This window comes from Salvelinus sp. IW2-2015, linkage group LG2 (genome assembly GCF_002910315.2).
Source record: "Salvelinus sp. IW2-2015 linkage group LG2, ASM291031v2, whole genome shotgun sequence".
Classification (NCBI taxonomy): Eukaryota; Metazoa; Chordata; class Actinopteri; order Salmoniformes; family Salmonidae; genus Salvelinus; species Salvelinus sp. IW2-2015.
This window is the reverse complement of record NC_036839.1, coordinates 7,272,926-7,291,673: the sequence shown is the minus strand read 5'-3', so window position 1 is coordinate 7,291,673 and position 18,748 is coordinate 7,272,926. Positions and strand designations below refer to the sequence as shown.

The 18,748-nt window shown below is 43.1% G+C and overlaps 1 protein-coding gene across 2 annotated transcripts in view; it reads right to left on the bottom strand.

Annotated features, from left to right (window-relative positions):
* Positions 1 to 168: 168 nt before the first annotated feature.
* LOC111973699 (gap junction gamma-1 protein) overlaps positions 169 to 18,748 on the bottom strand; it is a 30,712-nt gene continuing 12,132 nt past the window's right edge. For both annotated transcript variants that reach the window (XM_024001082.2, XM_024001088.2), the window contains exons 2-3: positions 2,707 to 3,874; positions 169 to 2,539 (exon numbers count right to left, since the gene is read on the bottom strand). In XM_024001082.2, the coding sequence (XP_023856850.1) occupies positions 2,526 to 2,539; positions 2,707 to 3,838 (1,146 nt within the window). In that variant the 5' untranslated portion in view covers positions 3,839 to 3,874 and the 3' untranslated portion in view covers positions 169 to 2,525. The remainder of the gene's footprint in view (positions 2,540 to 2,706; positions 3,875 to 18,748) is intronic.

Below are 18,748 nucleotides of genomic sequence, written 5' to 3'. Positions count from 1 at the left end.
TTGTGTTTATATCTTGTACACAGTGGACATGCTGAAAAAGTGTTTTATTTCTGGGGCTATGGCTCAATTGCAAAAAAATCTGTACTCTTTGTTTCCTCCCCTTCATCTGCACTATTTGACAGATATTGTTACGATCGTCGTAATAACTGGACCAAGGCGCAGCGTACGTAGAGTTCCACATGTTTAATCAGATGAAACTCACAAAAAAAACWATAAACAGCAAAACAAAACGTGAAGCAAATGCAGTGCTCGCAGGCAACTACACACAAAATAAGATCCCACAAAAACCAGTGGGGAAATGGCTGCCTAAATATGATCCCCAATCAGAGACAACGATAAACAGCTGCCTCTGATTGGGAACCATACCAGACCAACAAAGAAATAGACAACCTAGACTAGAACACCCCCCCCCCCAGTCACATCCCAACCAGACCAAAATAGAGAATAAAAAGGCTCTCTATGGTCAGGGCGTGACAGATATACAATATACTGGAAGCTCAGACAATCTGGATCAAACCCTCATAGGGTGTCATTTGCCAACATCCCCAAAACGTTTGCTTCATTCATGTGACCGACCAATACTGGGTCATGCATGTGACAGACCAATACCTCACGAGGCTTCATCTCTCTAAGCTGAAACCTTGAAACAGATATCCCTTTCTCAAAACCAGGTTCTGGCCGTACTGCCAAATTCCAGATACTGATGATTCGTTCAGTCGCTTGCATGAACACAGAAATTGGTTATTAGAAAAGCACATGAATAGAACACAGAAATGCGTTAAAGGAAAAGCACAAACAATACAATTTTCCATCACAGGAGACATTAATTTATTAGAAAAAGTTTATTTAAGAAATTGAGCACAAAAATACTATTCATACAAAAGTATTTAAACAAATTGTTTGAGATGACAGTCGACACTTAATGGCACTGCTGATATAATGTGTGCACTGATGGCATCGTAAGATCACATTCAAGGCATTGGGTCGTTTCAACCATAAAAAGATAACAATGATAACATTTACAACAGTCACTGAGACTGCAGCACGGGGGTCATTATTAAACGGCTTGAAGGCTTTTGAATGTTACTTGCATCAATGCCTCAATAATGAACATGGAACCAGGCATAGATGTTGAATTGCATAGAGAAGTAACACAGAGCCACAAATCTACATGTCCCAATTTCAGGAGAAAACACTGAACAAAACAATATAGAAAAATAACCCTGAATTGTGGGGGTCTTGAATTACTTCTGAAAATGCTATTCGACAGAGTAAATGCTTAGTTTGTATAATTTTTTTTCTTCAAAAAACATCTTGGGTCTCTGGTTCATGTTCAGTAGGCACAAAACAGGACGGGAGAGGTACTCCCGGAACTTATCCTATAGGAAGGATTAATTACATTTTCCCTTTCAAAACATTGCTATGTTGTGCCCTACTGAACAAGACCCAGAGTTCAACTGGTGTATGGCATAGATGCGTTACCCTCAAATCGTRGATGGTCCTCAATATGTAAAATAACTCCCAATCTTTTGAGTCCCTCAGTTAATGTAGAAATCCAAAAAGACAACAAACTTCATAGTTGTTACAATTTGGCCAGCCTGACCTTAAAGGTTTAATCTTGCAATGTCGTCCAAACACTTTCCATATTAAACTAACAAAACGGAAGAAATCAGTATCAAAAGCGTGTTTAACATTACCAGACAAGATAACAATTTACATGAATTCAAGCATTACCCAGGTTTTTTTAAATCCTTTGGACAAAGGTGCCAAAATAGGCTTCCAGTTCCCAGACTTGGCAACAGTCAGATTTATGGGAGGGGGTTCATGATGAAAGTAGGTTGGTTCTCTTTCTGMAAACCACATATTGCTGTGCTACAACTCAAATGTAACTGTTGTTTCTGGTGGTTGACCCAAAATAGTTTGAACCATTTGCTCATTGTAAGCTGTTGCACATGGAAGACAGTTATCCACTCCATAATATCACTTCTAACACCAACTATTACCATACCAGTTAACATCCCCAAACACCGACTCACCGTGGTTCCCTATTCCTCACAAAACACACACACACAAAAAAATGACACTGACATGGTTTTGCGACACAGTTGGGTTGCCCATACCTCCTTAGAATGGCTGAAATGTAAACTCCAGTTTTAGGTTGAAGGCAAACATAAGATTGACCTCTAAACTCCAGCAAAGAGGGAAAAACTACAAACAAGAGGAGACACTAGTATTCCCCCCACAGAAACAGCACAGCTACCCTGAGACGAATAGGAATGTTCTGAAAACAGTTTGTGGACACTTTGGATCTTCAGATGTGCTCAAGTATAGCTGGGTAGGAAGGCGCTGCTCGTTAAGTTTGGCATGTTTCCCTTGAACGTTCACTGGCCTCAACACTGAAAGACAGACGGATTCATCCTCCTCAAGTCACATACACACCTGCCCCYACACAATGCTCCCTGGTAACCCTACTGTCCCAGATGCAAGAATCTATCCTGAGAGGGCCAGGTGGGCCAATGACGAAGTTATGCTTGTAAACCTGAAGGCAAGGGGAAAAATGTTTAACGTCAGTTTGAAGTAGACAATTTTACTCTATACACAACATCCGTTCATTGATTCCATCCACTATAAAATTAAAACATAGATATACCATGCAAATTACTACTGAAGACGTACTTCTTGTGACGCATGGCACAGCCTACTCACCTTTCTCGCAGGTGCTGCTTTGCTTCTCCTGGGCAAAGTTGAGGCGGTTCTGCTCCACGGCCGTCCCGTTGGACTCGGGGCTGTTGCTCCTCGAGGTGCTGCTGTTGTCCTCATTCTGGTAGGCCAGGTCCAGGTGCTGCTGGGCCAGCTTTAGGTGCCTTCTTAGCCTCTCCAGCTCCCGCTGCGACGCCTCATCCCCAAACGACTCACGGCCCGAGTCGCCCAGGTTGTAATCCAATCGCATACCTTTTGGGTCCTTCTTCGGCACTGTGTTGTAGCCTGGAGGAGCTGTGGGCACCTGGCGGCCACATAGTGAGGGATGCTGGCTGGCCAGTTGGTGGGGGGTTGGGGGGCGAGGACGAGGGAGGCAGAAACAGTCCCGTATGCCACTATAACCCAGGTGGAGGATCTCCAGCACAGTGAAAAGCAGACAGAGGGCACTCACCGCATACATAATGAACAGGAAGATGGTTTTCTCCGTGGGACGCGACACGAAGCAGTCCACTGTGTGTGGGCAGGGCGAGCGCATGCACACGTACGAGGGAGACACCTCCAGGCCATAGAGAATGTACTGGCCGAACAGAAAGGAGACCTCGAAAGCAGCACGCGACAGCAGCTGGAACACGTACACCTTCATGAGGCCGTCGCGCTTGATGCGCCGGCGCCCGTCATGCTTCTTGCTAGGCTTCTCCTTCTTCTCCAACTCGATCTCCTCGGAGATCATGGGGTCCTCCTCGCCATTGTCCTCCGCCTCCTCGTAGTTCCGGTTGGTCCCTAGGCTCACCATGGGCATCCTCTTCCCGCGGGGCCTGTACTCATCGTCGTCCATGCGGGCGATTTTGTGCATGGCGAAGCCCAGGTACAGAATAGTGGGGGTGGTGATCATGATCACCTGGAACACCCAGAAGCGGATGTGCGAGAGCGGTGCAAAGGCGTCGTAGCACACATTCTCGCAACCGGGTTGGTGGGTATTGCACACAAACTTGCTCTGTTCRTCGTAGTAGATGGACTCGCCTCCCACAGCAGTCAACACAATGCGGAAGACGATRAGCAGTGTGAGCCAGATCTTGCCCACAAAGGTAGAGTGGTTGGAGATCTCGTCCAGGAGACGCGTCAGGAAACTCCAGCTCATGGTGCCTCCGGAGTGGGGGGAGAGAGACTTTCAGATCTATATGGGGGAAAGAGGGAGGAAAAATTTGCAAAATAGACTATTGTATAGGAGCGCCTGAAAGTGAGGCAGTATCTAGAATGAATATTCAAATATGAGATTTCTCAAGAAATGTCTAACCAGGATCTATAATGACATCAGCCTCAACTGCCAGAAGCGTACAGCTCATTGCKGAAGAATGATGAGGGATTCCTCCTCAGTACGAGAGTTTGCAACAGTKTGAGAGCCAAAGATAAAATCACATTCAGTGCCCACAAATATTACAATATGGAAACKGCCTAAATAATATGAAGATAAGACCTTTTACCTGCAGAGGAGCAGTACATTGACTACACCAACCAACTGAAGTGTGTAGATGTGTTATACACTTGCATGTACCAATAAAATGATAAAAATGTGTCTYCGGTGATGAAGGCCTTTTTCTGTTTGACAGTGTAGGCCAGGCCTCTTTCTATGTAAGAGGACAAAAATGTGGTGATCCACCAGCAAGACATCAGTAATGTCCACCAGATGGCAGCAACGGCAGTGTGTCTCAAAGGCCGCTCGGTGTGGATAACAGAAGTTCCCTCTTGAGAAAGCACATGTTCGGGCAGGGATCTCATGCAATAGGCCTATATCACTAGGCCCAACTGGAACGTCTTATCTCATTAAAACAGCGGTAAGACTAAATCATGTACCAGCTTCCAAGCCATCGAGGGCTACAAACGCAAATCAAATTTTATGTCACACGCGCTGAATGGAACAGATGTAGACCTTACCGTGAAATGGTAATACTTACAAGCCCTTAACCAACAATGCAATTAAGACAATATTTACTAAATAAAGTAAAAAAAAATATATATATATAAAAAAACAATAATGAGGCTATATACAGGGGGTACCGGTATCGAGTCAATGTTTGGGGGTACAGGTTAGTCAAGGTAATTTGTACATGTAGGTAGGGGTAAAGTGACTATGCATAGATAATAAGGAGTGTAACAGCAGTGTAAAAACAAAGTTMATTGTTCAGCAGTCTTATGGCTTTGGGGTAGATGCTTTTAAAGAACCTTTTGAATCTAGACTTGGCGCTCACTCCCTTGTTATCAAAGGCAGCGTAACACAATTCTGATTTTTTTTCTTTAGAACAATCCATTCAGATATTTTCACCACAGATATTTTTCAGAGCTGATCGTTTGATTTATTGGGATCCTCATTAGCCAAAGCTAWTGGCGAATGCTGGTCTTACTGGGGTCCGACAATTTATTTATTTATTTTTACAAAAGACTTTACATACATTAACATGTACTGTGTGTGCATTAATCAGTTACGCATACATGTCAGTACATACACACAAGTAGGTCACATGGGGGAGAGGCGTTGTGCCGTGAGGTGTTGCTTTATTTGTTTTTATTAAACCAGGCTTGCTGTTCACTTGCGCTATATAAAAGATGGGAGTTCCATGCACTCATGGCTCTGTATAATAGTGTACGTTTCCTAGAAACGTCTTTACAACCATTGAATCTACACTGAACAAAAATAAACACAACATGTAAGGTTTTGGTCCCATGTTTCATGTGCTGAAATAAAACATTCCAGAAATATTTCATACGCACAGAAAGCRTATTTTGCTCAAATTTTGGGCCCAAATTTGTTTACATCCCTGTAGGTGAGCATTTCTCCTTTGCCAAGATAATCCATCCACAAAGCCCTTTTGTTGGGAAAAACTCATTCTGACTGGCTGGGCTTGGCTCCCCAGTGGGTGGGCCTATACCCTCCAAGGCACCCCTGCCCAGTCATGTGAMATCCATAGATTAGGGCCTAATGAATTCTGACTGATTTCCTTATATGAACTGTAACTCAGTAAAATCTTTGAATTGTTGCATTTATATTTTTATTTTCGTGTACTGTATTTGAAAAATGTTAAGGTATACTTCACCAAATTACAATTGGTTTCCTTACCCTGTAAGCAGTCTATGAACAAGGTATGACAGGGCAGGTTTTCCATTGACCCAGGTTTATTTACAAAAGCAGAATCATTGCGACATGTACAGAGCATGCGAAAAGTATTCAGACCTTGACTTTTCCCACAGTTTTGTTACGTTACAGCCTTATTCTAAATGGAGACGCAAATTGAGCTCAGGTGCATCTGTTTCCATTGATCATCTTGATGTTGTTCTACAGTCGTGGCCAAAAGTTTTGAGAAAGACACAAACTGCTGCCTCAGTTTGTTATGATGTCATTTGCATATACTCCAGAATGGTTATGAAAGTGATCAGATGAATTGCAATTAATGTGCAAAGTCCCTCTTTTGCCATGCAAATGAACTGCATCCCCAAAAACATTTCCACTGCATTTCAGCCTGCACAAAGAGAGACCAGCTGACATCATGTCGTGGTTCTCTGGTTAACACAGGTGTGAGTGTTGACGAGGACAAGGCTGGAGATCACTCTGTCATGCTGTTTGAGTTCGAAATAACAGACTCTGGAAGCTTCAAAAGGAGGGTGGTGCTGGGAATCATTGTTCTTCCCTCTGTCAACCATGGTTACTGGCAAGGAAACACGTGCCGTCATCATTGCTTTGCACAAAAAGGGCTTCACAGGAAAGGTTATTGCTGAGTAAGATTGCACTTAATCAACCATTTATCAGATCATCAAGAACTTCAAGGAGAGCGGTTCATTGTTGTGAAGAAGGCTTCAGGGGCGCCAAGAAAGTCCAGCAAGCGCCAGGATCGTCTCCTAAAGTTGATTCAGCTGCAGGATCGGGGCACCACCAGTATAGAGTTTCTCAGGATGGCAGCAGGCAGGTGTGAGTGCATTGCGCGCACAGTGAGGGAAGACTTTTGGAGGATGGCCTGGTGTCAAGAGGGCCGCAAAGAAGACATTTCTCCCCAGGAAAACATCAGAGACAGACTGATATTCTGCAAAAGGTACAGGGATTGGACAGCTGAGGACTGGGGTAAAATAATTTTCTCTGATGACCCCTTTCCGATTGTTTGGGGCATCGGAAAAAAACTTGTCCGGAAAAGACAAGGTGAGCGATACCATCGTCCTGTGTCATGCCAACAGTAAAGCATTCTGACCCATTCATGTGTGGGGCTGTTCTCAGCCAAGGGAGTGGGCTCACTCACACAATTTTGCCTAAGAAACAAGCCATGAATAAAGACTGGTACCAACACATCTCCGAGAGCAACTTCTCCCAACCATCCAGGAACAGTTTGACGAACAATGCCTTTTCCAGCATGATGGAGCACCTTGCCATAAGTCAAAAGTGATAACTAAGTGGCTCGGGGAACAAAACATTGATATTTTGGGTCCATGGCAGGAAACTCCCAGACCTTAATCCCATTGAGAACTTGTGGTCAATCCTCAAGAGAGAGGGTGGGCAAATAAAGACCCACAAATTCTGACAAACTCCAAGCATTGATTATGCAAGAATGGGCTGTCATCAGTCAGGATGTGGCCCGAAGTTATTGACAGCAAGCCAGGGCGGATTGCAGAGGTCTTGAAAAAGGGTCAACACTGCAAATATAGACTCTTTGCATCAACTTCATGTAATTGTCAATAAAAGCCTCGACACTTATGAAATGCTTGTAATTATACTTCAGTATTCCATAGTAACATCTGACAAAAATATCTAAAGACACTGAAGCAGCAAACTTTGTGAAAATTAATTTGTGTCATTCTCAAAACATTTGGCCACGATGTACAACTTAACTGGAGTCCATCTGTGGTAAATTCAATTTGGGATGATTTGGAAAGGACACACCTGTCTATATAAGGTCCCACAGTTGACAGTGCTGTCAGAGCAAAAACCAAGCCATGAGGTCAAAGGAATTGTCTGCAGAGCTCGAGGGATCAGGGCAATTGTTGTCGAGGCACAGATCTGGAGAAGGGTGCCAAAACATTTCTGCAGCATTGAATGTCCAAGAACACAGTGGGAACACATCATTCTTAAAAGGAAAAAGTTTTGAACCACCAAGACTCTTGAGTTGGCCACCCAGGCAAACTGAGCAATAAATTTGCAAGAATTTCTCAAAGCAAGTGTTTTGCTTTTGTCATTATGGGGTATTGAGTGTAGATTGATGGGGGGGGACAACTTAATCAAATGTTATAATAAGGCTGTAATGTAACCAAATGTGGAAAAAGGCAAGGGGTCTGAATACTTTCCGACTGCAGTGTGTGTGTGTATATATATAAATAAAATACACACACACTCCCGACATTGCTCAAACCTAATATTTCTAAATTAGATTATTTTACTTTTTAGATGCATGTGTATTGTTAGATATTACTCCACTGTTGGAGTTAGGAACACAAGTATTTTGCAACAACCGTAATAACATGTGCTAAATATGTGTATGCGACCAATACAATTTGATTGGACTTTCGCCACACTGCTCATAAAGACCAAAACATGTTTACCTGACACAACATCTACTACTTTTTCCTTCACGTGAATACACCTCAAATTTTCCCTTCCAATCTTCCGTGTATTGCCCTTGCAGTTTGTGGGCTATTAGCATTAGCTGCAGCATTGTCCTCTACCCTGGCTGTCTCTCTGTCACAGTCTCATTTGCAGATGGGTTAAAGAACCCTAGCAGTGTTCATTGTGTTAATTGACTGGTCATTGTTTATTTTGGCTAGCCATTCCATTCAGTCAAGCTTTTCCCTTTTAAAATTCCTGTGGATTAAAACGTAACCCAGCAACGAAAATGCCACTGACAGCTACTCCTGCCACACACACACCCTCCCCGCACTGTCTGCAGACAGGCAGAGAGAAAGCTTATGGTTTGGACAGTTTGGAGGATGGATGAGATGTTTCTGATAATCACAGCGAGCCTATTTAAATGTGGAACTTAAAATTTAATGCCATGTCAGTACACCCGCCTTTTCAGAACTCAWTTTTTTTTCTTGCGTTTTAATGTTTCTTTCAGCGCGAAAAACACAGAATGCTGCGCTAACGCAACATCTGAAATGAAAATAATTACCCAGCAATAAATAAATAACCCACTTCTGGGAAAAAAATACCTGCAAAACAGAAACGCAGCAAAAGAGTACAAAGTAGGGGTGTACCAGTACATGTAATCCGACCGAACCGTTCCGGTCCGCACTGTGAACACGAATGAATACATGAAAAGAAAAAAAAAATACGCTGCGTTGTAGGCCTGCCTCTAAAGTAAATCTTTGTAATACAAATGATATAACATTAGTTCATTTCAAAATGTAATTGTGTGAGGCGCAGCAGAGAACTAGTTCTTTACCATGGCGAGTGGTGGGGTCGATAGAATTGGAGGAGACCCCAAAGTTTAAATCTCAAATGTTTTAACATTTTGCCTTCCCAGTAGATTACAACGGCGATGGACAGAAAGTTGTGGTTACAACTTTAACAGTATTTATCCACACTCAACGAGAATAGGCTATGCAGCTGCCAACACCTCAAATATGTTAACACATTTACGCCGACGTCACACCCAGTACACCGGCGCAAGACTGAAACAAAGAAAAAACAGATTCTCCCTTCAAGCTGATTCTGACCGGGCCAAAGAAATTACAAGACTGATAGGTAGGCTGTTTATATTTGTTTACAGTCTTTGATTTATAGCCGCCCGTTCTAGGTGGTTAAGAATAGGGGATTCAGCACCTCGTAAAACAACTCCTCGAAATTCCCTCTTGCATAATTATTTTTAGCACACAGGTAGTACCCGCTCTTTATAAGCAAACCAAAGCTTYCAATGAATTGGCCACTGCATCCTGTGATGCGAGTATGTCACCTAAAATGACATACACAAATCTAACTGCCTGTAGCTCAGGCCCTGAAGCAAGGATATGCATATTCTTGKTACCATTTGAAAAGAAACATTTTGAAGTTTGTGGAAATGTCAATTGAATATAACACAATAGATCTGGTAGAAGAAAACACGAGGGGGAAAAAAACAACAGTTTCTTTTGTATTTTTTTCTACCACCATCTTTGAAATGCATCAGAAAGGTCMCAAATCTAGCCATCACTTTGGTTGTAATTCYGATGGTGTCCACAAGAGGGCAGCAGTGTATGTGCAAAGTTTCAGACTGATAACTTGGAAGTATGAGCAAGCTACATGACAATTAGTGTGAAGTCACCCAGGTGTCCTTCACGATTTGCCAAAATGTATATTTACATTACATTTTTCTGCAAGAATATCGTCAAATCTGTATACTTGGACTTTGATTTAGCTTTTCCAGTATTAGTATCCATATTGTAAGTTTGCATAACTCTCCATATTCTTGCAATTTTTGTCCAAAAGGAAAAGGTTTGCAGCAAAATTGTGCGACAGATACGGGGTTTCCACATACTCTCGTAAAACCCAGCTCATTGGCTATCTAGCTAGCTTTGTTTGTTTGTTTGACCCCGATTGGTGCTTATTTGACAAAGTAACAGTCAAATCAAGTGAAGACCGCCCCTGTCATCGGCRCGCCATGAAGGCGTCGCTCTCTGACCAAATTTGGTGTCCTATAGGATATACTGCACTCCTAATGATATAGTGAAGTCTGGTTACGTTCTAGGATCTCGGAGGAATAAATACGAACGTAATTTGGCTGGTTGAAACAACGTTTAGGGTTAGATTTTCACAGATTCCTTTCTTTGCAAATTGAACAAGTGGAAATACAAAATCGATCGTGCATGCTATATGGACCTTTTTTAGGATATGAAAAAGGATTTTATCTAACATAGCAACACTTCATGTCATCTCTGGGACCCTTGGGATGATAAATCAGAGCAAGTTTTCAGAATGTAAGTACACATTTCACCTTCAAAGGTGAATGTATCAAACCTGTCACGGTGAAAAACGTGTTTTGTTCTTTTGAGCTCTCCTCAAACAGTAGCATGGTATTTTTCACAGTAAAGGCTACTGTAAATTGGACAGTGCAGTTATATTAAACAAGATATTTAAAGCTTTCAGCCGATATAGACAACTTATATGTACCGACATGTATTGTTTCTCTAAAATCTACGATCGACACATGGCGCTACAATGATTTACAATTGTCCCGTTGACGGACACATATCCCTAATTAAGGCAAGTCGAAGTTTGACAGCCGAAGTCCACACCCCTTCGTCGGTGATTGGTCAACAGTACTACACCTAGTAGGAGTGGGAACTATGGACAGTGTTTTCATTCAACGAGACGACTAGTTTTCATGCAATTTTTTCTCTTGAGAAATACTGCACCAAACATCTTAGATGTAAAATGACGTGACTAACACCTTGGCAAAAACGTCAATTATAGATTTATTTATTCTGAGATAAATGTACACTTTTGAGGGTGTACCACAGTATACAAAACATTAGGAACACCTGCTCTTTCCATGACATAGGCTGACCAGGTGAAAGCTCTGATCCCTTATTGACGTCACCTGTTAATTCCAGCTAGAGCAAACCAAACCTAGTATGCGGGCGCCTTTAGAAGATACCCCTGGAGGTAGCTCCCCCCCAGATAGGATATGAACAGGGCATGGCAAAAATGTGTAGAATAGCAGGATATTAACTTTTAAAGTTCTCTCAGCCTCATTGCAAAATTTGTAAAATAGCATGACATTAGCTATAAAACTGCAAATGTGTCTCTCTCATATTGGCAATGTGTTTAGAATTGGAGGAAATTAGCTTTAAAAAACGGCAGAAACTGCGGTACACCACTGCCTCCAGTGGACCAAAGTCAATTTCTGCGCATGAGACGAGCTGAATTAAATGTAAAAGTTTTAAAAATAAAAAGCTTGCGGTTCGCTCAATGCTCTTGTTGACATGTCACACTTCGAAAAAGAAAAGGAACTTCCCATTAACTTCTTGCAACTATAGGGGCGTGCTGTTCCGCATTAGCATATTTGTGTCTCCAAATTAAACTGCCTCGTGCTAAATTCTTGATCGTACAATATGCTATTATTGTTATTATTGGATAGAAAACACCTTCTAGTTTCTATAGAAAGTTGGAATTTGTCTCTGAGTGGTACAGAACAATTTCTACAGCACTTTTCATGACAGGGTTCAGATTTCAGAAATTTTACCCCTGATCTGGGGTCTGTTTTTAAGGCGACAGTGAATGCTATAAGAAACCGACACTGCCTACGTCTTCCTCTGGGTGTCTGTACGTCATCACGTTTTGAATGAAATCGATGGACATTCACAGCCATTATAAAACCACAAAATGTTTAGGGACCGCCCTTTCTCGTCGTGCGCCTGAAGCGTGAAGGCCATCGGACTTGCCTCGTTCCAAATCGTTTTCTAACCAGCAATATTTCTCCGGTCATGTTTTCAGTCGTTATAGTTGTTAAAAACATCATAATGTAGTTAATTTGAACCGTTTTAGCAATTTATATCCGTTTAGTGCGATTTTGAGGAATTTCTTTGTGTGCACTCGAAAGTTTGGACACGTTTTGGGGTCCCGTTCGATCGTTAGTATATTTCGAAGGACAGAGGACATCTATCGACCAAAAGACGTTTATAACATAGAAAGGATACATTGCCCAAGAATCTGATGGAAGAACAGCTCAAAGTTAAGTAAATTTAATATGATAAATCGTGTTTCTGTCGAAATATTTTAAACGCATATTTCGCCATTTTGGTTTATAGCTTCACTTGGCGAACCCTGTATTGAAAAGAAGGATAATTTTAAAAATGTAAATCAGCGTTGCATTAAGAACTAATTTGTCTTTCGATTGCTGTCAACCCTGTATTTTTTAGTCAAGTATATGATTAGCTTCAATTAAACTAGATCACTCTGATAGATGACGTCAGACATATTGAGGCTTGATTTCCTAGTATTTTTATTGTGTAACCACGGTTTTGTATGGGCTAAATATGCACCTTTTCGAACAAACTGTATATGTATATTGTAAAATGATGTTACAGGAGTGTCATCGGAAGAATTCTGAGAAGGTTAGTGAAAAAATTAATATATTTTGGCGGTGATTACGTTATAGCGCTCTTTGGCTGGAATCGATGCTCTGGTAACGTTTGCACATGTGGTATGCTAACTTATCGATTATTGTGTTTTCGCTGAAAAACGCTTAGAAAATCTGAAATATGGTCTGAAATCAACAAGAACTGGGTCTTTCCATTGCTATGCTTTGTCTCATTCTTATGAAATGTTTTATGATGAGTAAATTGGTCATACACGTTGCTCTATCTAGTAATTCTAGTCGATTTTGTGATGGTGGGTGCAATTGTAAACTGTGATTTCTACCTGAAATATGCACTTTTTTCTAACAAAAACTATCCTATACCATGAATATGTTATCAGACTGTCATCTGAAGAGGTTTTTTCTTGGTTAGTGGATATCAATATCTTAGTTGAGCCGAATTGGTGATAGCACCTGAAGGAGTAAGAAACTGGATGGAGTTAGAATAGTCGTGTTATTTTGCTAACGTGTTTAGCTAATAGATTTACATATTTTGTCTTCCCTGTAAAACATTTTAAAAATCTGAAATGGTGGCTTTATTCACAAGATCTGTATCTTTCATCTGGTGTCTTGGACTTGTGATTTAATGATATTTAGATGCTACTATCTACTTGTGAAGCTATGCTAGCTATGCTAATCAGTGTGTGGGGGGATGGGGGGTGCTCCCGGACCCGGGGTAGAGGCTCGTTAGAGGTTAATATGAACAGCGTATACAAAAACAGTGCTGCCAACTCAAGGATAGGGCATGAGACAGGCATTTGATCCACTTCACACGCCACACCACTTATTTCTCTTCTGAAAAACATATTGCTTTTATTTTCTAATTAATCCAGTTTATAAACCGGGTAGTTTGCATACTGGTTGCTGATATGCTGTTTTAGCCATTAGCCGTGTGTATGTGAGACCATATACCATGACGTTTAGCCTTTTCACCTCGATAAAATGGCGACATCAACAATTATTCGACATGCCAATGTAGAAAAGAAGCGTTCAGATGAATTTTGAGAGAAACCGAAAAGAACATTGTGAAATAAACAAAGTGGGCACTTACCTGCGTCACTGACCTGGTGTGCACGAAAAGGATACATTGTGAGTATGAGAATACAACAAAAATCGAGCTCAATGTCATTCTACAGGACTTTTATGGTTCAGTGAGAAATATGAAGGGCGAAGAATATAGGATTAGCAGCAGCGCTGGACCCAGAGGTGCTTTGAACCGACATATCAACGACCCCCCCCCCTCGCAGTTTGACATGGAGTATACAGAAGGACACCGAATTCCCAATGAGCGAACAATGTGTCTTTCGGCGTAATTAAAAAGTTGAATAAAGAGGGGTGCGACAAAGCTGCTCACCAGTGAATGGATACATATGGTATGTAATAGGGATGCACGATATGGGTGAGCATATTGGAATCGGACGATATTAGCTAAAAATTCCAACATCGGCATGGGCCCGATGTCTAGTTTAACAACAATGTGCAAAACCGATGTCAAAGCTGACATGCATACCTATATAACGTAGGTAGATGACGTAATGACACCACAAAAAATAAAGCGATTCACGTGCAACACAGCATTCCTAACCTAGCTCACAATGTCTGCTGTGTGGATCGAGCAGTCAACAAGCGAGCAGTCTTTTGAAAGAGTAAGAACATTTCTGCGAGACAACTCAAAAGGCGAAATTCATTAAACGCCAAGATAATGGAATTCATTGGCCTTGACAATCAAACGTTCTGTCGTGGATGATGTTGGCTTTCACCGACTGGTCGAGTTCTGGTACACACTACCAAGTAGGCGCTATTTTTCAGATGTTGCCCTACCGGAGTTACACAGTATTGTTAAAACAAATCCATGAGCTACTTGCTATGGGCGATCACTGCTATTAACTTCACGACTGACATTTGGACCAGCGATGTCAGCCCTATGAGCATTATGGAGTCTGACAGCACAGTGGGTCAACGAGGATTTCGTACTGAGGAAAGCCGTATTGCATGTTCAAGAATGTGCTGGTTCTCATACTGCTGCTGCCATTTCAATGGAATTTGAGAACGTGTTTGAAACATGAACAAACATTTAACATGAATTCCTGTGGTTACATTTAAACCACAGGAAAATGTTTTGCATACATTTAATGTAAGCTTGCTAGCTAGCCTGTGGTTGTTGCATAGCAACCAGTCTAGCAATGAGACTTTTTCCCGGACTACTTTTCTGGCAGAATGTATTCATGAATTTATTTATGAAAGCAACATTTTCAATTTAGATGTGTTGTTTCTTGCCTTACTGTCTTGGCAACCAGTTTTTAAAAGCAATAAGGCACCTCAGGGGTTAATGATATATGACCTAAATACCACGGTTAAGGGCTGTATCCAGGCACTCCACATTGCGTCGTGCATAAGAACAACCCTTAACCGTGGTATATTGGCCATATACCACACCACCTTAGGCCTTATTGCTTAAGTACCCGTTAGATAAAATACGGAACGGAATAAACGTTTTGTTTTCGAGGTGATAGTTTCCGGATTAGTCAAAGGTATATGGTTTAGAGAGAAATAGTCGACGCGTTATAATTCCTGTAATAACTTGCGGCTGAATTTGAAAGGGGTTCCTTCGTTATTTTACCGTTCATGTCTTCCATAGAGAATGTCTTGATCTACTTCAAATAAGGTCTGTGTTTCGTGCAGGCTTAAACCGCCTCGACGTTTTGATACCCGTGTAAATCTCACGTTTGTCAACATATTTTCATAAATCCACTCTACAATTTTTTTTTATCTTTGCTTATATTTAAATTTGGCTGGCAGTCCACTCTAATCATAAGGGGGTTTCTTTACGAAGCATCCAATCGCCTTGGTCCCTTATTAAACCAATCACAGCTTCAATCTGCTGCGGTTCACAGTGCTGTGGCAGAAAGATTATGGATGTCCCGGTGGAAGTTAATTGTAACACACTCAGAGGTCGACCAATTATGATTTTTCAATGCCGATACCGATTATTGGAGGACAAAAAAAGCCAATACCGATTAATTGGCCGATTTAAAAAAAAAAATATAAAAAAAAAAAAAATAATAAAAATTTAAAAAAAAAAATGTTTTTTAAATATATATATATACACTGCTCAAAAAAATAAAGGGGAACACTTAAACAACACAATGTAACTCCAAGTCAATCACACTTCTGTGAAATCAAACTGTCCACTTAGGAAGCAACACTGATTGACAATAAATTTCACATGCTGTTGTGCAAATGGAATAGACAAAAGGTGGAAATTATAGGCAATTAGCAAGACACCCCCCCAATAAAGGAGTGGTTCTGCAGGTGGTGACCACAGACCACTTCTCATTTACATTTACATTTAAGTCATTTAGCAGACCGCTCTTATCCAGAGCGACTTACAAATTGGTGCATTCACCTTATGATATCCAGTGGAACAACCACTTTACAATAGTGCATCTAACTCTTTTAAGGGGGGGGGGGTTAGAAGGATTACTTTATCCTATCCTAGGTATTCCTTAAAGAGGTGGGGTTTCAGGTGTCTCCGGAAGGTGGTGATTGACTCCGCTGACCTGGCGTCGTGAGGGAGTTTGTTCCACCATTGGGGTGCCAGAGCAGCGAACAGTTTTGACTGGGCTGAGCGGACTGTACTTCTCAGAGGTAGGGAGGCGAGCAGGCCAGAGGTGGATGAACGCAGTGCCCTTGTTTGGGTGTAGGCCTGATCAGAGCCTGAAGGTACGGAGGTGCCGTTCCCCTCACAGCTCCGTAGGCAAGCACCATGGTCTTGTAGGGATGCGAGCTTCAACTGGAAGCCAGTGGAGAGAGCGGAGGAGCGGGGTGACGTGAGAGAACTTGGGAAGTTGAACACCAGACGGGCTGCGGCGTTCTGGATGAGTTGTAGGGTTTAATGGCACAGGCAGGGAGCCCAGCCAACAGCGAGTTGCAGTAATCCAGACGGGAGATGACAAGTGCCTGAGATTAGGACCTGCGCCGCTTCCTGCGTGAGGCAGGGTCGTACTCTGCGAATGTTGTAGAGCATGAACCTACGGAACGGTCACCGCCTTGATGTTAGTTGAGAAGACAGGGTGTTGTCCAGGATCACGCCAAGGTTCTTAGCACTCTGGGAGGAGGACACAATGGAGTTGTCAACCGTGATGGCGAGATCATGGAACGGGCAGTCCTTCCCCGGGAGGAAGAGCAGCTCCGTCTTGCCGAGGTTCAGCTTGAGGTGGTGATCCGTCATCCACACTGATATGTCTGCCAGACATGCAGAGATGCGATTCACCACCTGGTTATCAGAGGGGGAAAGGAGAAGATTAATTGTGTGTCGTCTGCATAGCAATGATAGGAGAGACCATGTGAGGATATGACAGAGCCAAGTGACTTGGTGTATAGCGAGAATAGGAGAGGGCTAGAACAGAAGCCCTGGGGGACACCAGTGGTGAGAGCACGTGGTGCGGAGACAGATTCTCGCCACGCACCTGGTAGGAGCGACCTGTCAGGTAGGACGCAATCCAGCGTGGGCCGCGCCGGAGATGCCCAGCTCGGAGAGGGTGGAGAGGAGGATATGATGGTTCACAGTATCAAAGGCAGCCGATAGGTCTAGAAGGATGAGAGCAGAGGAGAGAGAGTTAGCTTTAGCAGTGCGGAGCGCCTCCGTGAACACAGAAAGAGCAGTCTCAGTTGAATGACTAGTCTTGAAACCTGACTGATTTGGATCAAGAAGGTCATTCTGAGAGAGATAGCAGGAGAGCTGGCCAGACGGCACGTTCAAGAGTTTTGGAGAGAAAAGAAAGAAGGGATACTGGTCTGTAGTTGTTGAATCGGAGGGATCGAGTGTAGGTTTTTTCAGAAGGGGTGCAACTCTCGCTCTCTTGAAGACGGAAGGGACGTAGCCAGCGGTCAAGGATGAGTTGATGAGTGAGGTGAGGTAAGGGAGAAGGTCTCCGGAAATGGTCTGGAGAAGAGAGGAGGGGATAGGGTCAAGCGGGCAGGTTGTTGGGCGGCCGCCGTCACAAGACGCGAGATTTCATCTGGAGAGAGAGGGGAGAAAGAGGTCAAGCACAGGGTAGGGCAGTGTGAGCAGAACCAGCGGTGTCGTTTGACTTAGCAAACGAGGATCGGATGTCGTCGACCTTCTTTTCAAAATGGTTGACGAAGTCATCAGCAGAGAGGGAGGAGGGGGAGGAGGGGGAGGAGGATTCAGGAGGGAGGAGAAGGTGGCAAAGAGCTTCCTAGGGTTAGAGGCAGATGCTTGGAATTTAGAGTGGTAGAAATTGGCTTTAGCAGCAGAGACAGAAGAGGAGAATGTAGAGAGGAGGGAGTGAAAGGATGCCAGGTCCGCAGGGAGGCGAGTTTTCCTCCATTTCCGCTCGGCTGCCCGGAGCCCTGTTCTGTGAGCTCGCAATGAGTCGTCGAGCCACGGAGCAGGAGGGGAGGACCGAGCCGGCCTGGAGGATAGGGGACATAGAGAGTCAAAGGATGCAGAAAGGGAGGAGAGGAGGGTTGAGGAGGCAGAATCAGGAGATAGGTTGGAGAAGGTTTGAGCAGAGGGAAGAGATGATAGGATGGAAGAGGAGAGAGTAGCGGGGGAGAGAGAGCGGGTTGGACGGCGCGATACCATCCGAGTAGGGGCAGTGTGGGAAGTGTTGGATGAGAGCGAGAGGGAAAAGGATACAAGGTAGTGGTCGGAGACTTGGAGGGAGTTGCATGAGATTAGTGGAAGAACAGCATCTAGTAAAGATGAGGTCAAGCGTATTGCCTGCCTTGTGAGTAGGGGGGAAGGTGAGAGGGTGAGGTCAAAAGAGGAGAGGAGTGGAAAGAAGGAGGCAGAGAGTTCCTATGCTTCTCAGTTCTATGCTTCCTGGCTGATGTTTTGGTCCTTTTGAATGCTGGCGGTGCTACACTAGAGTGAAAGCATGAGACGGAGTCTACAACCCACACAAGTGGCTCAGGTAGTGGCAGCTTCATTCCAG